The 23,418-nt window shown below is 34.9% G+C and overlaps 1 protein-coding gene across 2 annotated transcripts in view; it reads left to right on the forward strand.

Moving 5' to 3' along the window:
• KIF18A (kinesin family member 18A) overlaps positions 1-23,418 on the forward strand; it is a 76,465-nt gene that overhangs the window by 30,647 nt on the left and 22,400 nt on the right. For both annotated transcript variants that reach the window (XM_045194324.2, XM_045194325.2), the window contains 3 exons: positions 785-949; positions 7,232-7,353; positions 14,600-14,832. In XM_045194324.2, coding sequence (XP_045050259.2) covers positions 785-949; positions 7,232-7,353; positions 14,600-14,832 — 520 coding nt within the window. The remainder of the gene's footprint in view (positions 1-784; positions 950-7,231; positions 7,354-14,599; positions 14,833-23,418) is intronic.

The raw sequence follows: 23,418 nt of genomic DNA on the forward strand, positions 1-23,418 counted from the left end.
TTCCTGTTCTTTTCTCTTTTTTTTTCATGTAGTTTCCTACTTCCAAAGTCAGCTGCAGGAACATATTTTAATCCATGGGGATCTATTGTCTCCGGTCCAGCCATCATATTTGATGATTATAGAGTTCAGTGTCTTTTTGGCACATAGCCCGGACAGGTCAAGCAGCTCTGGCCGACAGTTCCTATGATAGTGTGCAAGACCCTTGGGGTAAGAAACCAAAAGGCCGGTTTTGATCCCGAGTCAGGCCTACGTAAAACACTGAAAATATTTATAATATCCATTATTCATCAGGCAAGATCAGATATTTATGACCACTCTGATATAAGCTCTATTTTCTGTCATTTACACCAGCCAACCTTAAGGCCTTACAGGCAAAATCAGAGCATTAGAACACTATTTCTTCACATCTTTAAAATTGGAGGGAAGGCAAGACATACGTAGGAAGGAAATCATGGGACTTATCAAACCACGTATGGACTTTTCAAATGAAACATTTAAGAAAACATATTTTAACACACACACGTTATAGTCTTCCATTTGGCCACTGTGTTTCTTAAAGACATAAACCCTCAACATGTAATTTTATAAAAATGACTCACAACTCAATCTTTTCCTGCAAGCAATAATATTGTGAGATTTCAAAGAGGAAATAGCTTTAAGTATGGAAGTGTGGCCTTACTTAATATACTACAATTGCACACTTAAGAAAATACTACTACTTTACTAATGTCACATGCATCTGATACCCTAAAAATTAAGTTGACTTAAATGCATTCTTTTTCAGGCCACTTGCAAACGAGATCATAGACTTGCAATGTTGAAAACCCGTCGGTGTTACCTACAGAAGAAAAGAGAGGAGGAACTGAAGCAATTTGATGAGAATACTAATTGGCTCCATCGTGTTGAAACCGAAATGAGACTCTTAGGTCAAAATGGTCATATTCCAGAGGTACAGACATGTTTGTACAGGCACACCTCAGAGATAATTGTGGGCTCATTTCCAGACCACCACAATAAAGTGAATATTGCAATAAAGAAGTCACAGGAATTTTTCCCAATGCATATAAAAATTATGTTAATACTATACTGTACTCTGTTCTGTGCAATAGCATTATATCCAAAAAAAATGTTTATCCCTTCATTTAAAAGTACTTTATTGCTAAAAAATGCTAGCCATCATCTTAGTCATAATCTTTTTGCTGATGGAAAGTATTGCCTCGAAGTCGATGAAAATGCAAAATCTGCAAAGCACAATAAAACAAACTATGCCTGTATATTCAGTATTATCTTGTAAAAACTGAGCTCTTTGAACTCATTATCTTTGTTCTTGAGTAAATATCTTTCAGAAGACAGTTATTGCTCCATTTCTCTGAGATTTAATTGACTAATTTTACTGTTTTTAACTGAATATACCTTCTGCCTCGCTAATTGCCAACTAAATAGATTTGCCTTTTTGTACTTTCAGAAGAGTAAAGTTACTTGTAATTGTTGCTTTTCGTAAGCAATTGCATTCTTTTATGAGGTAGCTTTTGATTTAGAATAAAGTAATTTTATTTCAAACTGTACTTGAGGAATAATCATCTAGGTAATTTTAGTCTGTTTTAGTACTTGATATTTTGTGGGAAAAGACATTTAAAGGTGGTCACCATTGCTGATATTATGGCTGAAGAAAGCTGATTTGAAAGCTGTATGCGTGTGTGTATGTACTAAACTGAAGATATTTCAGCTGGAGTGGCAAAAGGTTATATTTATAAAAAGTAGTGGTGGGTAATAATGGTTAATGGATGAATCAGGTTAAAACTGTGTTCAGAAATCTGAACACATGGTTACAAAAATCAGACTTTAGTGTCTTAAAGTTAGAGCTATATTTTGCTCCCTTAACAATAAGTCTTGGGAATGTGCAATTCATTTGTTTTTTAATCTTCACCCGAGGATGTGTTTATTGATTTGAGACAGAGAGAGAGAAACATTGATGTGAGAGAGAAATACTGATCTGTTGCCTTCTGTACACGTTCCCACTGGGGGTCGGCGTCGAACCCACAACCTACAGATGTGCCCTGACCAGGAATCGAACCTGCAATGTTTTGGTGCATGGGATGATGCTCCAACCAACTGAGCCACCTGGCCAGGGCAGAATATGCACTTCTTAATATAGTGCCGCCTATATAGTACCTTAATATGGTACCATTTTGATGAACAAAATGTCATCACAGTCATCATTATACTTGTCATTTCACAGTTGCATGATCATTATTCCTTCTTTAGTCTCAAGTTCAGACTTAGCCCAGAAGAAAAGGAAAGAGAGCACGAGGGATATTTATATTGTGAGAGCAAGATCTTTTTCAATAATTTCTAGCAGACGTATCTTACTAGCTAGAATTGTCACATGGCTATCCCTAACTACAAGGGTATCTGGGAAGGTGAATGTTTTTGCTGGACACATTATTGCCAAAACCAAAATTAGAGTTCTCTTAATAAAAAAGAAGGGGTAAATAAATATGGAATAAGCAGCCAGCAAACAAAGTAACTAATTTTGATTCAACTACCTAATACTTTAAAAGAACTTCCTATACTTTTTTTAAAGGAGGAGCAACTTTACCCCGATGTTGCTCTTCTGAAATTATATACTATGTATTGGCTAATTGTAATCCTACAATCTTCATATTACTAAAAAAGCACTAGACTGAAAATGAATACAATGAAATGCAGCATAAAATATTCAGGAACAAATGGATAAAGCTAGTGATCATTAATGTTCAAAGATATCAATTTTTTGTTACAATTCAAAGAGATTAGCCAATTCATCATGACCGGGAAAATGGATCCTCTGATTACATAGTAATAGTTGTAAATGGCTTTTTTTTTTTTTTAGCATTAAAACTCAAACTGGAGGGAGAGGAGGCTAGCAAGAGTAGTTAATGCTGACATTGAAAGGAGCCGCAAGCAACAGACACTGTTTCTGAAGAAGAGAGCCAAAGACAAATAGGAACTAAGTAGTTCCTTAGTGTGGAGATTCATTGAGGGCCAGCCAACAATCTATACCTCAGTAATTCTAGAAGGTCTTCAGCATGTCCTGCGGGAAGCATGGCAGCCAGTCAGTTCAGTGGATGAGGAATTAAGTGTCGTGCAGCATATACTTGAATGAGACTTTATAATACGATTTAATTGATGAAGCACTTGAGAATATTCCCTGCACAGAGAACGTAAATACTGGAAAGAGGATAGACTTTAGAGTTGGAGTGGTTATTAATTCTGGTACTTGGTAGTTGCGTTGAACACTGGCTTTAATACTAATTATGTGACGAAGTTGTTTAACTTCGTTGTCCTAATTTCTCATCTTTAAAATGTACTTAAGGCATTATGAAACTAAGTGAAATACTATATGCAAAGACTTAGTACCACTTAACACATAATAGATGGTTAATAAATAATAGTTTAATAATATTCTGATTAACAATAACAAATCAATAGCCAAATAAAGGCGCACTGAAGGATCATAACAGAGTTGACTGCATTATAAAATCCATTTTCAATTTTTCCTCCAAGATAGAAATTCTTACTTTTTGGGTCATAAGATACCTTTGCGACTCTGATCATAGAGCAACATTGATCTTCTCTCAGTTGAGAGACTGGGGAGGTCCCATTCATACAATTTTGCCTTTTTATAAAAGTCATTTTTTCTTTGATATAACATTCATAATATTTACTCTAGAAGAACAAGAGCACATTTTTTAAAAATGCTGTACTCATCTTAAGGTGATGCAATAGACATATTTATATGAGCCAAAAGGAGTAAGCAAAAGAAAAGACAATGGTTAATCAATAAACTATAATAGGGATTATCTAGGTTACAAAATGTAACTTGAAATTCCGTGCCAGGTGGGAAGCATCTAAACTGTAGCGGCTCATCACAGACGCCGCTGGTCTGCATCACAGGACCCTGGCCATGTCCTGGGTGAAAGGTTTTCAGAGAAAACAGCTGATTTCCTGGCCAAATGAGTGTTTCTGATCGGTGTACAAGAGCTGATTATCTTGAAAAGTTAACAGATGTTGAATGTTTATGGTAGCTTTTGTTTTCTTTTACTTATTTATAGTAAGCTTCGCTTATTTGTCAGACACCGTATCCATCTAAAGCAGTCTTATTCTCAAGGCAGTTGTCTAAATGGCATCAAATTATAAGCATTTTGGTAGAGCTAAAGTTTTTACCATATTTTAAAATAAATTCTAGATTCTTTAGTTTTCTTTATGTGTGGTTGTGATGTTCTAATAGAATATTTAGCTCTTCTAGTGAGCAAAACCTTTTCATGGTTCTAAAAATTTTTTTGCATGTAGTAAAATGTAACAAAATTTACCATCTTAATGATTTTTAGGTCTACATTCAAGTGGCATTAGTACCATTCATTTAAAAAAATCAATATATATATAGTTTTTAAATGTTATTACTAGAGTATTTTTATAATAGCTTTACTTTATATTATTCTCATATAACTTAATATGTTTATATAATCAACATTCTAATTTATGACTCAGCCTCAACTAGAGAAATGCTTAAGAACTTGTAAGAGAAAAATAAACAATTGTATAAGTTTACTAGTTTTAGTTTGCCTTTGCTTTCCCATATTTATCATAAAAAAAATTCCCAATTTAAAAAAATGGCCTAATACTCCTTTTAACATTATTATTATGGCTAATTTGTTTTTGTCTTTTGGTCTACTTAGTAGCATTTTTTGAGTTAATACTGTTTGGGTTATTTTCAATAAACTTAATTTTTTAATATAGTCAAGTTGAATTTTTTTATCATTCTGTTTGCTGTAACTCTCTTAAACATAACTTTTCCAAAATTGATTTTAACGTTTATATTCAGATATTTTGTGTTTTAATACATGATTATAATTTGAAAAAAATTGAACTGTTTCCATTTTTGACACCCCACTTCCACTCTTAAGTTCTTTTTCCTGTGGCTGTTTTTACAGCTAAAGTAATTTAAAAGCCATTATTTTATATGTAAGAAAACTGACATATAACGCTGTGGTAAGGACTTACCATAGTCATACAACTCTGGACACAAACCTAGTACAATGACTTTCGAATGGGTGCTCTTTTTTCCTGTGCCCTCCTGCATTACCTGCCTTTTAATCTCTCAAATCTATCCGCTTCTCTCTCTCTCCCCCCAACTACCACTACCCTAAATCACCCCCTCCCCGCTTCCACGAGCGGATTGCTGCATTTGGTCTTTCTGCCGTCATTCAAATTGCACTGCAATTCATTCTCTACTGCAACTAAAATGAGCTTTCTAAAATGTAACTCTGATCATATCACTGCCCAGTGCTTTCTCCCTAATACAATCTCTCTGTTATGATTTCCCAGGCCTAGCCTGACACCTGAATACCTGTCAGGTGTTATATATACCTCATTATATTTTTCACTTCAGCCATTACTAACCTACTTGTAGTTCTCAGAATAGGCCCTGCTCTTTTAATCATTAGTGTAGCAAGACAAGGAGAGACTCAAATTGTAAACTTGTTTTATCAAAGATGACAAGCTGGCCAAGGCCCTTTATTGACTACTATACCTTCAAGGCTTGCCTTTTTAAAAGAAGAGTCATTCAAGACAATGAAGGAATAGGATTAACAGAAGAAGCATATACAGAAGGGATTTTTTTTTTTCTTTAAGAGAAAAGACAGAGTATTTGGCAAATAAGTGCACCATTAGGATCATTGAATTTTCTAACTGGAAAACACTAAAGAGATCATCTAGTCAAGCACTTAGTTTTAGTCAGTCTCCATAAAGACCTTATTTTTGGCTTAAGGTTGCATTAGTGTTACGCCTGAATCTAAAAATCACCTGACATAGACCAGCATTGTAACCGTATCATACTGACTCCTAAAGAGAGTTTTCTCTAAATACTTACTGTATTTCTTTAAGTCATATTATTTATACGACTACAATTATGAGTCATATTATTTACATGACTACAATTATGAGTCATATAAATGGGCCCAAACTTTAATATATCGAGGACACATAGATTGGCGTTGCTCTCCTGCCATGGTGCTGACCACGGGGCATAGGATGCATTAAAAACGGGTGGGGGGACTTTTAAGCTTTTAGAGAATTACTGGTCAACCGCAGGTTGGGAGGGATATTGAAAAGCTGAAATGGATTTGGGAATTGTCTACAGGAGGACGTTCCCAAGCACAGATCCCTTGCTTTAGCGGACTACTGTCTCAGCCCCTCACTTTCTTTCATCGTATTGACTGAAATTTTCCCAATTAAAGATTTTGAGAATGCTATTTCATCATTACCAGTGTTTCAGTGTAACCACTTAGCTGACAATTTTCATACTCAAGTTTTAGTAAGTTTGAGGAAAGATAAGTAACTCATTTTTACCAGGGGCCACATCAGCCTCATGGTTGCCTTCAAAGGGCCAAATATAATTTTAGGGCTGTATAAATGTAACTGCTCCTTAACAGTTAAGCGAGAGCTCGGCGCTGCTGCTGGGCAGAAACAAGGTGTGGGCCAGATAAAACAAGGTGGAGGGCCGGATTCAGCCTGTAGGCCTTGTGTTTGCCACCTGTGCTTAGGTGGTCAGTTAGATAGCACTGGGGCCTACACACGTGAGGCTTTGGAAAACGGGGGCCTACAAGACTTTCTTACACTTTCGCTGTAGGATGAAGCTTATACCAAGATTGATTTTAAGCAAGAAATTGTTATTATATGCAACTCCAAACACTGCAAACTGGGGGCAATAACACTGAAGTGGTTTGACGTAGTCACTGGTCTAGAACCTTAAGTCTAGTGCAGATGGAAACTATATAAACAGTTACTAATCAATACTATGACAGAGACTAACAGGGATGGAGAGTGTCCATTGTCACATATGATGCTCAAGGAAAGCCTCCATAAGGAAGTGACATTTAAGCAAAATCTGATCATATTCATGTATTTTCACAGTGTTATGAACAAATTAGATAGACTGAGAAACTGTCACCATAATAAAATTTGTCATGACTTTCTGACCTGCTTCAGAGGAAACTTAAAACTCATCTTACTTGTAAGTTATAGATGCCTATACCAGAACACTCATTTTTCAAACTACTTCCAAGGATATCATTGCATATGTAAAGAAATTAAATCTGTTGACATCAGTATAAAATAAGTTTTATTAAAATTGATTTAATTTTTACATTCTCAAAGGAATCTGACGTATAATTTACATTGTTTTCTCTAGGAACTCAGTAAAGATCTTCATTGTCACCATTTGTACCTCCAGAACAAAGATTTGAAAGCACAAATTAAACATATGATGGATCTAGCTTGTCTTCAAGAACAGCAACACAGGCAAACTGAGGCGTAAGTACATGTATTTACCTATTCTACAAATTTTAACACTGTCAATGTTAGGAACCTGAAGCACAGAAGTTCACTTTTCTGAGTTTTATCTGGTATGGGATACATTATTTTTAAGTGTCTGCTAGCATCAGAAAGCATAACGAGTTTGAGAACATTGAGAAAATAAAAGACGTGATTCTTCTCCAGCTACCTTCTTATAATGCTTTATGATTTGAAAAGCATTTTTTGAATTGATTATTTTATGTAACATACGCCATGTAATGCAAAATTCCAAAGAAACCTATATTACGAAAAGGAACCTGTCTCTGCCTGTCTCTGAGCTATCATTTCCTCTCTTAAAAGCGCTCTCTATTAATACCAACTAAATATTTAAGTAGGCAGTTTTAAAGCATTTATATCCAGAAAGATATTGTGCTATCATTAAAATGAATTACTAAAAATGTATACACTTTGAATCAAGTGTCCAAATTTTATGTCATGCTCTCTCTACTAGCTCAGTAGTAACATCATTTGAATCCGTAGTAACGTAATAGCAAAAATGTGTAACAGTCTTTATTTTTGTTACCTTGGATATGTTGATCAACTCCTTAAGTGTCACTTTCATGCTCTGGAAAAATGAGAAATTTATTTCTGGTGGAGCTTTCTACTGGTCTAAAACTCTACTGGAGTTCTAGTAGTGTCCTCATAACTGGTAATTAATTTTTCATACTTCTAATTAAAGGAAATCATAGTAAGTTAATTATTTTTTAAAAAGAAAAAAAGGGAAAGGAGAAACTTGATGGATCCTGTGAATGTAAACTCAACCTAATCTCCCATACTGTCTATATCTACACCTTAAGCAGACATTGAATACTTATTAACTAGCACTTAAACCACTTTCAAGAACTAAAGTTATAAAAGAAACATTAGTTTATTTTAACTATACTATATTTGCTATTTAAGATAAAGATTAATACATTCAAGATAAATTTTTGTCTCAACATGGAAAAAAAGATTTCTAACTCTTACTTAAAAATGTGGTGAGCCAAAGCATTACAGAGGTAGTACATCATAATTGAAAGAGTATGAGTTTTGGAATTGGTCTTATACTAGTTTATATTAGTTTAAACTTTATACTAGTTTAAACTTATACTAGTTTAAATTAGCAGTATAACCTGGCATAAATTAACCCCACTAAGCCTTGGTTTTCTTCTGTGTTAAAACAGATTATAGTATTTATAAGGAATTTGAAAGGATTAAATGGCATAAAAATAATGGAAGTGATGAATTATCTTACCAGGACTTTGTAGAGTAGGTGCAAAAGCTGATTTAATATATAAAGTGCTAACAGGAAAAAAAAAATTTTTCCAACCAAAAATACTTTACCCAGCAAAGTTACCATCCAGAGTAAAAGGAGAGAGAATTTTCTAGAGAGGGAAAAAGCTAAAGAAGAACTTAAACTGACTTTAAAATAAAGACTGTATTAAGAGTTGGAGAATGGCATTACATAATAATAAGGGGTTAATCCAGCCAGAGATTATACCATTTGTAAATATTATGCCCCCATTGTAGGAGCACCTAAATACATAAAGCAAATTTTAGCATACCTAAAGGGAAAAATAGACAGCAGTACAATTATAGTAGGGAGTGTAATACCCCACTTATATCAGTGGATAGATTATACAGACAGAAAATAAATAAGGAAACATCGGCCTTAACTAACACATTAGGGCAATGGACTTAACAGAAATATACAGAATGTTTCATCTAAAAGCAACATAATACACATTCTTCTCAAGTGAAAATGGAAAATTTCCCAGGATATATTGTATGTTATCCCACAAAACAAATCTTAACAAGTTTAAGAAGATTGAAATCAGATCAGGTATCTTTCTGACCACAGTGATATGAAAGTACATGTCAAGTACAAGAAGAAAATGAAAATTTTCAAATGTGTGAATCTTAAAATAGGTGGATCAAGGAAGAAATCAGAAGTAAAATAACAATAGCCAAGTGCTGGAAGCAACCTAAGTGCCCATCAGTAAATGTGTGGATCAAAAAACTGGTTCATTTATACAATGGAGTACTACACAGCAGAAAAAAAAGAATGAACTCCTATCCTTTGAGACAGCATGAATAGAACTGGAGACTATTATGCTAAGTGAAATAAGCCAGGTGGTGAAAGACAAATACCATAATATCTCACCTATAAGTAGAATCTAAGCAACAAAACAAACAAATGAGAAAAATAGAACCAGAGACTTGGAAATAAAGAACAAACTGACAGTGACCAGAGGGGGTACAGGCAGGGGGATAATGGAGGAAAAAAGGGGGAGGAGCAAGTCAAGGAACCAATGGGCACAGACAGTGGGGTGGGAATTGACCAGGAGCAGGGGTTGGGGGGTCAGGGGAGAGCAATGGGGGTAAATATGGGACAACTGTAATTAAACAACAATAAAAAAAAGTGAAATAAAAATAATGCCTTGAGACAAATGAAAATGAAAATACAACATACCAAACTTTATGGGATGCAGCATAAGCAGTTCTAAGTGGGAATTTCATAGTAATAATGTCTACTTCAAGAAGAAAAATCTCAAATAAACAACCAAACTTGGAATCTCAAGGAACTAGAAAAATAACACACAAAGCCTAATGTTAGAAAGAAAGAAATAACAAAGATCAGAGCAGAAATAAATTAAGTAGACTAAAAAAAATTAAAAAATAGAATGGGTCAATGAAACCAAGAGTTGTACTTTAACAAGAAAAACAAAATTGACAGACCTTTAGCTAGACTCACCAAGAAAAAAGAAAAGAGAAGGCTTAATGGAATAAAATCAGAAATGAAAGCGTAGACATTACAACTCAGCACAGAAATACAAAGTGTCTTAAGAAACTACTACAAACAATTATACACCAACAAATTGGACAACCTAGAAGAACTATCTAGAAACATACAACCTACCAAGAATGAGTCATTAAGAAATAGACAACCTGAGCAGACAATTACTAGTAAGGGGATTGAATCACTAATTGAAACCTTGCTACAAAGAAAAGTTCACGACCAGATGGCCTCACTGGTGATTTCTATCAAACATTCAAAGAATACCAATTCTCATACTCTTCCAAAAAATTGAAGAGTCTATTTTATGAGGCCAGTATTACTCTGATAGTAAAACCAGAGAAGGACAACATAGGAAAACAAAATTATAGACCAATATCCCCAGTGAATATTGATGTAAAAATTCCAACAAAATATTAGGAAACCTGATTCAACAATACAAGAAAAAGATCATACACTGTGATCAGCTGGGGTTTATCCCAGGGATGCAAGGATGATTCAACATTCTTAAATCACTTAATGTGGTGCATCACATTAACAAAATGAAGGATAAAAATCACAAAAGTATTTGACAGAATTCAACATCCATTTATGATAAAAACTTCCAGCAAAGTGGATGTAGTGTGAACATACCTCAACATAATAAAGGCCATATACGACAAGCCCATAGGTAATATTATCCTTAATGGTGAAAAGCTGAAAGCTTTTCCTCTAAGAACAAGAACAAGTTAGGGATGCCCACTATCACCACTTTTATTGAACATGGTATTGGAAGTCCTACCCAAAGCAATTAGACAAGAAAAAGAAAATGGCTCCAAATGGAAAGGAAGAAGTAAAATGCACTATATGTAGATGACATATATATGGAAAACCCCAGACTCCCCCCAAAACTGTTGGAACTAATAAATTAACTCAGTAAGGTTAGAGGATACGAAATTAATATACAGAAATCATTTGCATTTGTGTTTCTATAGACTAACAATCTATCAGAAAAATAAATTAATTTTATTTACAATTGCATTAATAGACTATCTAGAAATAAATTTAATTAAGCAAGTAACTCTAACTGAAATTATAAGGCATTAATTAATGAAAGAAATTGAAGAATACACAAATAAATTAAAAGATACTCTGTGTTCATAGATTAGAAGAATTAATATTGATAAAATGTTCACACTGCCCAAACCAATCTACAGATTCAATGCAATTCCAATCAAAATCTTACTGTCATTTTTCACAGAAATAGAAAAACAGTTCTAAAATTGGTATGGAACCTCCAAAAACCCTGAATACCCAAAGCAATCTTTAGAACGAGCTAAACTGGAAGCATTGTGGTCCCTTATTTAAAACTATGTAACAAAGCTGTAACAAAACAGGTACTGGCACAAACACAGGCACACAGATCAGTGGAACAGAATAGAGAGCCCAGAAATGAACCCAGGCATATGTGGTCAACTAATTTATGACAGAAGCTGAGAATATACAATGGGAAAAGGACAGTGTCTTCAATAAGCGGTGTTGGGAAAAGTGGAGGACAGCTGCTTGTATAAGAATAAAACATACCACACAGACAAAATAACTCAAAATAAAGTCATCAACGTAAGACCTGAAACAATAACATTAGAAGAAAACTTTGGTGGTAAGGTTCTTGAACTTGGACTTGGTGATGATTTTTTGGATTTGACAGCAAAGTAAAAACAGCAATATAAGCAAAAGTAAACAAGTGGGACTACATCAAACAAAAGCTTTCAGTTAGCAAGAGCAAGCCATCAACAAAATGAAAAGCCAATATACTGAATGGGAAAAATATTTGCAAATCATATTCAAAATATATGAAAAACTCATACAACTCTATATGAAAACAATCTGATTTTAAAATGGGCAGATGATCTAAATAGCCATTTTTCCAAAGAAGACATACAGGTGGCCAACATCACTAATCATCAGGGAAATGCAAATAAAAACCATAATAAGACACCACTTCACATATGTTAAAATAGCTATTATCAAAAAGACAAGTGTTGTCAAGGATGTGGAGAAAAGGGATCCCTTGTTCACTTTTGGTAGGAATGTAAATTGGTACAACCACTATTGAAAATATGGAAGTTCTTCAAAAATTTAAAAATAAAATTACCGTATAACCCAGTAATTCCACTTCTGAAAAAAGTGAAAACACTAATTTGGAAAGATACATGTTTATTGCATGTTTATTGCAGCATAATACAATAACCAGGATTTGGAAATAACCTAAGTATCCATCAATGGATGATGAATGGATAAGGAAGAAGTGTGTATGGAATATTATTCAGCCATAAAAAGGGATGAAATCTTGTCATTTGCAAAATATGCATTGACCTTGGGGGCATTATTCTAAATGTAATAAGTCAGACATTAGAAGACAAATAACATATGTTCTCCCTTACATGTAGAATCTTGAAAAAGATAAAGAAAGAAGCCCATTGATGAAGAGTACAGATTCTGATTGCCAGGGGCTGAGGGTGGGGCATGGTTGAAATAAGCGAAGGTAGTCGAAAGGTACAAATTTCCAATTATAAAATAAGTCATGGAGGTATAATACACAGAATGATGACCTTAGTTAATGTTAGTGTATTGCATATTTGAAAGTTTTAAAAGATTTTAAAAGCTCTCATCCCAAGGGAAAAAAATTCTGTAACTACTTGTGGTAATGGATGTTAACCAGACTTATTGTGGTGATCATTTCACAATATGTACACAAATCAAAAATATAATGAGTGAATGAATTCGTACAAACATACATGCATACATACGTAACGTGTTGTCATTCCCTGTGACCCCCTCCAGATTTACTAGCTTTGCTAGAATGACACGGCCCATCGTATAGTTGTACTCTTAGTTATGATGTACTAAAGCACAAGTGTGCAAAACAAAATCAGCAAAAGGAAAAGAATGGGGCAACATCCGAAGAAAACCAAATGTAAGCTTTCAGATGTCCTATGGACCCACATGGGATATGCTTAAGTCCCCCAGCAAAAGTTGTGACAACACATGTGAAATGTTGTCTACTTTTGGAATCTCGTCGGATAAATACTTAGCACACAGGGTTTTCATTGGTAGCTGGTCACGTATGCACCCTCTGCCTAGCGTGTACCCAAAACACGTTCCGAAAGGAAAGCAACTGTTAAAGGATAACCCACATTGTTTATATAAACAGTTCAAGCACGGTGAAACACTCTATCAATTCTGAAAATAATGAGAATGCTGTCAAAGTCCAAAGGCCAACATTGCTAGCAGATCTTTCTAAGGATAGCAATTAACTTTTGTTTACATAGCACCTAGTTAGCATAGGTTTTCAGTAAATAATTTTTTATTGACTTTCTAATTAATGACTTTTTCCTAAATTACCTACTTAAGTACTCCTCATCCTCACCAAAATGAAGGTGTCACAGATTATTTATTTATTCTACTATCTAAATATTAAAGACTCCTAAGTAAGTAGTAAAGCAATTATTTCCTTGTGTTAAAATTAATGCCTGTTCTTTTCCCACTGGCCTATTTATACTTCAAACGGTGTGTTCTCTTAGATGTGATAGGTCAACTGGATCACCAGCACTGAATCACTTCAAAATTACTCATGTTGTTTGACGACATCTTTGATTTAAAAGTTAGGAACCATTGATTGAGTGTGTAAATTTATAGCTATTTAGCTGTGGCATTTCTTCAGTGAGCACTTACGTGGAGGTCTAACACATAACAAGATACATTCAGTACCTCTCCGATTAACAGCTATTGGGAAGATTCTGAGTCAGAGCCAAGAATCGAGTGTCCCATTGATTTCCCCATACCCTCCATTCTTGTCCACAACCTGTCTCCTCGAACCCCCTTGAAGCCCATTGTTTAGCTCATGAAGAGCTAACTGAACGGAAAAATTAGTTGTACTTTTTTGTGGTTTTTTTTAAATGTTATATGCCTAAAATGAGTCTCATCAATTGATACAGTATATAAATTTTCTATTTTAATTTTGTAGTATGTAGTAACAAAAACAATATATTTGGTTTGAAAATCTCATTATGCTTCACAAAAAGCTTTTATATGTATTTAATTCATTCCGTTCTTTAAACAATCTCCTGCTATAAGTAGTGGCCGTCTAATTGATTGCCACGTAATAGAGGAAAACCTCAGTTGTGCCTTATCCATGATCAGATGGAAGCACATGAAGACTAGCTGAGAGTACAGCCTGGTGCTCGTGATTCCTACCCAAGATGCTTTCCAGTTTATACTGATGTATTAAGAATATGTTGATGTAGTTGGTTGAAATATTCTGAAAGGAATGTATGTACAAGGAGTTATTTGAATGATCTGCTAATATTTTGGATGTTACATAGAACTACAATAATGAATTTCAAATTTAGTATTTATCTCTCCTTTTTGGTCACCTTCTCTATATAGAGTATTGAATGCTTTACTTCCAACCCTGAGAAAACAGTACTGTGCATTAAAGGAAGCTGGCCTGTCAAATGCTGCTTTTGAGTCTGACTTCAAAGAAATTGAACATTTGGTAGAGAGGAAAAAAGTGGTTGTTTGGGCCGACCAAACTACTGGACATACCAAGCAGGACACTCTGCCCGGGGTTTCTCTGCTCATGGCCTTTCCACAGCTTGCACCAGTTCAGACTGCTGCTTGTAAGTACGGCTTTTGTTTTATTAAGTAAATAATAACTTTTCTAGACTGTGGCAGCCTCCTTTATATATCAGTCTACGTAACAGTTAATTTTTTAATAGGTTTGGCTGTTTTGTGAGGATGAATGGGGAAATTAGCTTCAGAATTGTTTCAATTAACCAATATCTTTCACAGGCCTAAGAACAAGTATGCTTGGTGTCCTAGATATCTCTAACAATAAAATCTTTAAGCTATTTTACCCATTTTTGATGCACTAATTTTACTTCCTTCTTTAAAATGTAACATCTATTAAGGACTGAAGATTATAATTAAGAATATCATAATTTTTAATACATAATAAGCTATTCTTAAGATCTAACAGTGAAGAATTTCCTGTTTTCCTATTGACAGATCACTGTCTACCTCACCTCATAAGTGTGCATGGAGCATTTTAATTGCACAACATCCACTCTTGGTTTAAAAAAACTCAGACACATGGAAGTACATACAGAAGTAGAATGCCCTCTTTGACTTTCTCCAGAACCTCAATCTTGTGTCCTGTCTGAGAGATAAATGATGATAGTAGTTTCATTATGTTTGCAGAGAGAGAGAGAATATGAATTTGTATTAGGTAATCTAACTTTTTAGCTCTTGTTAGGTTTCGTGTGAATGCTCACACATAAATTAGGGTACATGCATGAGGAATCTACCTCGTATTCTCTAACAGTTGTGACCATCCAGAGAATAGACATACCATAATTTACTCAATCAGTGTTCCTTTAGTGAATGGAGCATCAGAGAGCATGCCTATGTAATCAGCTTTGTGAGTGTGTACCTGGTTCCTAAAAGCTGATTTGCTGAGTCAGAGGACAACTACTTCTTTTTTAAAAAAGAAGTAATCCATCAAAGTCTCAGAATTTTGCTGTACCAAATGTGTGCATACTTTATCTTTACCTCAACCCAGAATAATAACAGCAACACTAGACTGTTGTCCATGTTCTTTTTTTAAGTTTGCAGCTCTCAGATTACTAGTGAGGTGGTTTCATCTTGTCTGATGTGTCTTATGTATGCCTGTTGCAGTCGGTGGCGTTTTGTTCGTTTGCTTGCTTGTTTATTTGCTTGGAGTGCCTTAGTGTTTTGCTTGTAGTTTCAACTGCCCTCATGCTCTACTCTCTCTCCTCCAAACTTCTTTTTTCTGCAAGTCTGGATCTTCCCAAGACCCTACTTTACTTTTGATTCCAACGCTGATGCTAGGGAGGTTGCCACTTTGTTTAGAGAGTTTTAGCCCATAATATAACACCAGAGTAAATCTGTCGAGTAGTTGGTCTGCTAATAATTGTTTATAATCACCTCATAGTCCATTCCCCAGTCTTTTTGTCTGAGTTCACAGATTGGGCAAAAGCAGTTCTCATAGAAATAACAACTGGGGTCCTGATTTTTCTCTTCTGCGTTTCCCATTGATCTGATCCATCTGCTTTTCAACTTCCAAAAGTTACCCAGTTTCTCCTATTGGCAACTGTTACTTTTTCCTATCACTGGTATTATGGTAATACATTTTAAGAGGGGATGAGGCACATCTCGGTAGCTTTGTGTATTTGATTTTATTTATTTTAGTATTATCCTTTCCTGTCAGAACCGCCCCTCAAATATTTGTTTTGTTGGTTTTTTCTCTTGGATGTTTGTTTTCTGTTTTATTGTGGATTTTGTTTTCTATTTCATCGTATATGCTCTTATTTTTATTACTCCCTTTCTTTATCTTTCATTATCTACTTTTACTAGGTTTTATGTTACTGTTTTTGTCCTAGCCTATTTTAGGGTTATGGATTTATAGCTTAATTGAATTGTATTTGGAGAAACTACTTTATATGGTTTTAGTTCTTTGAAGTTTGTGGATACTTCTTTATGCCCACCATATAGTTAGCTTATAGAAATGTACCAAGAATGCTTTTAAGGAATATATGTTTTCTAGGTTTTAGTTGCAGTATTCTATATGTCAGTTCAAATTGGTTGTGTTCTTCAAATCTTATTCTTACTGATTTATATTTTAATTTATGTTCTATCATATACTGAGGAGACCTATTAAAAATTCCCTCTATTACTGTGGATTTTTCTATTTTGTATGTTTTTTGTTGCTGCCCTAACAAATTAACATAAACATACCAACTTTATCTCAAGAGTTCTATAGGCCAGAAGCCCAGCAGTTTCAATTGGTTAATCTGCTTAGAGGTTCACAAGGCCAAAAGCAAGGTGTAAGGCCACTGACTTTCTTATTTGGAGGTTCTACAGGAGAATATGCTTCTTCTAATAAGCTCATTCTGGTAGTTAGCAGAATTCAGTTCTATGTGGCTGTTTGGCTGAGATCCATGTTTTGTTGTTGGCTATTGGCCAGGGTTCATTATAACTTTCTAGAGGTCACTCATTTTTCCTGGCACATGACCCTCTTCATCACTTCATCTCCTAGCCAACAAAGGCAGGTCAAATCATTTTCATACTCTGAATCTCTCTGAGCTTCCCTTCTGCCTCAGGTTTACTGCCTACGGTTGGAGAAAGTTCTCTGCTTTAAGTGCTCCTAATGACTAGATTGAGGCCACTGGATACTCTCGGACAGCAGTTTTCACCTGTCTTCATCTCGTGGCACACATAAACTAATTACTGTAATTCTGCAGTGCACCAAAAAATATATTTGTTGCCAATCTGACCAAAAAAGTACGTTTAATTTTGATTCATTCATACTGGACGGCTATTGTTGTGTTGGCTGTTGTCACTTTTTTATTTGACAGTCTGAGGGAAAAGAGGTCAGTGCCCCTGACTGAATAGTCAGGTATCGCGTGTTTTAAAAATTCTCGCAGCACACCAGTTGAAAATCGTCGATCTAGGATAATCTCCCTATTTTAGAATTCTGTGAAAGGTGGTAATCATGTTTCTAAGGTTCAGATCCCTTTCATTGCACCTGGAATAGTGCTACACCCCGAGTGGGTGCTTGAGTTTGGGTTGAAACCGTAAACTGGTAAATTCCCCACTTATCTTCAAGGCTTAAGCATAAAATTATTTTTGTAAACACTTGAAAAAAGTAAAGGATTTCTTTTATACTAAAAGAATAAGATAAAATCCTCTAACATTAATTATATCTGCAAACCCATTTTTGCCACACAGTGTAGTGTCTTTACAGGTTTCAGGGCTGGTCATGAGCATCTTTCAGGGGGAGGGGTGTTCTGCCTCTCACACATTGCCCAGCTCGGTTCTGCCAAGTTTTGCTTGCTTTTATGGATATTACATTTTTACATCTGTATATTTCAGAATTAGAATTCTTACATCTTTTTATTATAAAATTACCCTTCTACTTTTTACTTTTAACTTTATTAATATAGCAGCCATGCCACATTTCTTTAAGCTCACCTCTGTGAGCTTGGAAGCTCTATATTCTATATTCTTTAAGTAATTACCCTTTGGTTAACATATATCCTTGCTTTATCAAAGTCTGTTTATCAAAGTAACTTTGTTACTTCTACCCTCTTCTCAGACAGTGCTAGAAGCTTCAAATTCTTTAACACCTTTAACCTTTCTTTGACATATATACCATTGTTAAAATGGACTTTATTTTTCTTTATTTATTAACCCATAGAATATTATTTTTATTGTCCATACAGTCAATGTTCATTCATATTTAATTTTTTTGTTCTATATATTTTTAGCATCTGTGTATCTTCACCCAATACTATTTTTCTTTCTTTTAAAGAATCTTTTGCATTTCATTTACAGTGATTATGCTATTAATGAATTTTCTTAATTTTTGTGCATCTGAACATATATTTATTTTATGTTTCTTGAAGACTATTTTGCTGGGTATATAATTTCAGTTTAGTGTTCTTTTACCACTTAAACATTATTATCTTCTGGCTTTTGTTGTTGCTGTTAAAGTAGCCTTCAGGTGTTGTTTTCTTGAATGAAATCTGACTTGTGGCTTCCTAAAATATTTTCTATTTGGGGGGGGGATTTTAGTACTTTGGCCATATAGTGCCTATGTAATTTTATTTCTACTTCTTTTACTTGGGTTCATAGAACTTTCTGAATTTGTGGGTGGATTATCTTTCATTAGTTTTCAAAAGTTCTTAACCATTATATCTTCTAATATTACCATATTTTACCATGTATAATGTGTACTTTTTTGCCAAAATTTTTGAGGGAAAATAAAGATGTGCATTATACCTAGGTAGTACCGGAAATACCTTGTATCTGTGCTTGTGTTTTGTGATTATTTGGTACATAAAATTTCTTGTACCATAATATGTTCAAAAATAAATACTGAAATTCCTTTATAATACAAAGAAAGTATCTAAATGTAAATAAATAAATGTATGAATTAAAAAATTAAAACAAAAGATTTTTTCCCTGAAAGTTTGGGCCAAAAACGTGGGTGTGCATTATATACAGGAATACATTATATATAGCAAAATATGGAATTTCTGCCACTTTTGCTTTCTCCTTTATTTCTGGGACTCCAGAAATTGCATAGTAACTTCTTATTGTCTTATCTGTATGCCTTTTACTTTCCCCTGCTTTTCATTGTTTTTTCTTAACTGGAAATTTCTTTTCAGATATTTTATAGTTTACTTTTCAGCTGAGTCAGATAGTTCTTAAAACCATTAAGTTCTTAATTTCAATTTAAGAAGTCAGAAGTCTGAACCCTCTGGGTCTGTTTCTGTTATCTCTTTCTGCTGGTTTTTGTTCACGTGGTCTTTCCTTGAATATCTGCTAATTTATCTGACATGTATTTGCAGAATTGTTTATAGAAATACTTTGAATCTTCTGAGGATTACAGTTGCTTTATCCAAGCTCCTGAAAGCTTTAGCAATCCCAAATCACTTCAGTTCAATTGTAGAGATTGAGATAATTTGAAACTGACCTGCTGATTCCGAGAGGGCCTGCCCACCTCTGATTTATCCTCTCGAGTTCAGCTGTTCAGGGTACCAACTCAGCGCAGGAAGATTTAAAGAACAACTCCTCTTTGTGGGGGCTACATCCCAGTTCTAGCACCCAGGCCCACAGAGCTCTCAACAATGTCCCCGGGAAGTAGCCTCCAGCTGCCTCCTGACACTTGCCTGTGATTCTTCACAACTCTGTTTGTTTCCCTGTGCCTTCAAGCATGTGTTTTTTATATTTTTTCCAGATATTTTAGTTGCCTTTAGTAGAGAGTCTTGTCTGAATTACCTAGGTCTCTATTAAGTCCCTAATATTATATTTTTACATTAAGATGACAGTGAAGTTGGGATATGTATAATTTTTCTTTTATAAAGCATTTAAAACGGACCTAGTTGAGATCTTTGGAAAGAAACCTTAAGATTTTTTTCCAGATTCTTTCATACCTTTGGGCCTTGATACTTTCTGTATAATGTATTCAAGATGTTGGAGAGGAAATAGGGTTTTAACACCAAGATTGAGAAATACTGACCACCTGTTACATGATAGTCATTATTCATTATTTAAAAATCCGTATTTCACTTACAGTGTAACTGCACAGACTGTACCTGTCAACAGTAAAACAAAACATTTGTTTGTCTCTTAACTCCTTTTCATAGTATTTTAAAAAGGAAAGACAGTTAAAATGTTACATTGTATAAATGTGTATTTTCTTTTCAGAATGTTTCAGAAAGTGGGTTTTGTTTTGTTTCTTCTTAGTTTGTTTTAATATTTTATTCACATGATTTCATAGATTAACTATTTGCTTAGTACATCTTGTGTATTCCATGAACTACCTATGTTGTATACATTATGAGTAGTCAAAGGTGAGTAACAGGGAGGGTGTAGAAAGTGAGGCCACCTAGAAATATTTGTTTTGCAGCCCTGACTGGTGTGGCTCAGTGGATTGAGCACAGGCTGCAAACCAAAGGGTCGCTGGTTCAATTCCCAGTCAGGGCACATGCCTGGGTTGCAGGCCGGGTCCCCAGTGGGGGCCACGTGAGAGGCAATCACACATTGATCTTTCTCTCCCTCTCTTTCTCCCTCCCTTCCCCTTTCTAACAATAAATAAATAAAATCAGGGAAGCCTTCACTGATGAAATTTGAAGGAGTTCACAGAGTTAGCCCTGTGCATATCTGGGAGAAGAGTCATTTTTAGGCAGAAAGAACCAGCACTGCAAAATCTGTGACACAGGTCAGAAAGGCTTTGCATATTCACGGGATGGCAAGAAAGACAGGTAACTAACTGGTATAAAGCAGAAGAGGAATAGCAGTGATGAGATCATAGAGAAGACTACTTAGAGCCTTGAGGGTCGTTGTAAGGACTTCGGCTTCTACTCTGAACAAAACAGGGACATTAACATGATCTCAGGAGATCATGTTTTAAAAGCATCCCTCTGGCTACCGTGTTGAGAATAGACTGTAGTGTGGCAAGGGCAGGGCAGCTCGGAGACCACTGCAGTGACCCCAGTGAAAGATGGTGGCGGCTCAGACTGGGCCGGTAGCAGTGGGAGTGGTGACAGGTGGTCAGATTCTAATACATTTTGAAGGTAGAGCCAGCAGAATTTTTCGTGACAAATTGGATTTGGGATGTGAAAGAAATAAAGGTCAGGGATGACTCTAAGATTTTTTAACTTGGCAACTGAAAGAATCAAGTCGTCTTAAAAGAAGTAAGGAAGACTTCCAGTGGAACTAGTTTATAAGGTGGAGGTGGTAGATGATCAGGAGTTCATTCTGAAGCGTTTTAATTTTGTCTAAGATACACCCAGGTGGAGACATCATGTAAGCAGTTGAATGTAAGAACCTGGAGTTCAGGGGAGCAGCCTAAATTGAATATAACTTTGAGACTTGTTAGCATTTAGGTGATATTTAAAGCCACAGGGCTGGATGAGAGCATCAGGGATGCTAACTCTTTCCTGTAAGACGCATGTTGCAAGTATTCTTCAAGTTTGTCATTTACTCTTAACTTTGTTTCTGAATTTCATTTTAAAACTTTTATTTAATGAAATAGCTTCATTTTTTTCCTCTGCCTTTGGAATCGTGGGAAAGGCCTTCTCATCTATAAGTTATTTTTATTTTTCACTTTTATTTTCTTCAAATTTATGTTAATGTAACAGGCAAGAATCTAACTTAATTTTTTCCAAAGAGCCTTGCATTCTTGGATGAAAGATTCACAATCCATCCTGTGGCATCTTTTGTTTTACATATAGTAAGTAGTCATGCATAGTTCTGTTTGTTGGGTTTCTATCCTACTCTTTTGCCTGTTTGTATATCCTAGAGATAGTAGTTATTATTTAAATAACTGATGATTTATAACATTGTATATGTATCAGTGCTAATCTCCCTCTGATATTCTTTGTCTTTAAAATGTTCTTGGCTGTTCCTTACCAAGAAATCTATCTTTCAGTAATTTTTATCTAATTCCATGGAAGTATCTTTTAAAAATTGTGCAAATTAATTTTGCCTTCACATCTCTTTCATGCCCAATCTCCTCCCTCTCCATGTGCAGATCTTCCTGTAGACCCCTCAGCAGAGTTTTATGTTGGCTTCACACGGGTGTTACACATGTGTTACTGAAGATATCCCTAGACACAGTCTGTTATATTTTTGTTTTATGGACTATTTTTATTTTCTTATATTAATAAACCTGTATTACGTATTAAGTTGAAGCTAACTTTTTAAATTTTGTTAACTTTCATAGTTTACCAATGTCAGTACTTGATTTTGGGATAGATATTTGACTTGAAGTCTTTGCCTAAGGAGACTTGGAGTAAAACATGTACCTATTTTGGGTCCGGAAAACAGCAAGTGCACTCACTGAGGGCCGTGCAGGGTGGGGTGCTGGCAGCAAGGCTTATTTATGGAACTGATAAAACTTCTGACATTAAATGAAAAGTCAAGATTTCCTCATTATCCATCTGGAAACTCACATTTGGTAATATTTCTGTCTCTAACCTTTCCTTTTCCTAAAGTTTTCACCCCATGTCCGTGGTTTTATCTTAAAGTACAATAAAAGAAGATACTGGTATGACTATAGCACAGATATTCTGATTGAATATAGAGTTCCAACGTAAGTTCAGCTTTCCCCTAAAGTTACTTGAGGAGAAGGAAATATTTTAAAAATAGGAGACCTATTCTAATTACGAATTAGCAAATATAAACATAATCTTCCTTTTTTTATTTGTCAACAAAACTTAATCATTACCAGTAACAACAGTAGCCATGCTTGTAGTCCTAAATACCTTTTATTTGAGCTCTAGTTTTATACATGAGACTGTGCTCAGTTACTCCTCTGTCCGTGCAGATGTTACTATAAGTTAAAAGGTTATTTGCATTGTCTTTTTTATGTGTTAAGTAAGCATGAGTATTAGGGAGATGAGACTGAGAGGAAAACATGGTAATCTGCTATTTCCCACAGGCAGGAGTTAGAAAGTTATGGTTGATTTATTGTTCAGAGTGCTGTATTAATTTAAATGACTGTGACGGTTCTTAATACTACATGGGAAAATGTATTCTCTTTGTAATATTTGTAAATAACTGATATTATCTGTATAGACATTAATACCACAGTAACCGCGATAGTACCTTATGAATGCATTATAAAATATATTAGTTTGGTTAATTCAATAGTAGCTTAATGTTACATATTTCTT

This window comes from Desmodus rotundus, chromosome 5, assembly GCF_022682495.2.
Source record: "Desmodus rotundus isolate HL8 chromosome 5, HLdesRot8A.1, whole genome shotgun sequence".
NCBI lineage: Eukaryota > Metazoa > Chordata > Mammalia > Chiroptera > Phyllostomidae > Desmodus > Desmodus rotundus.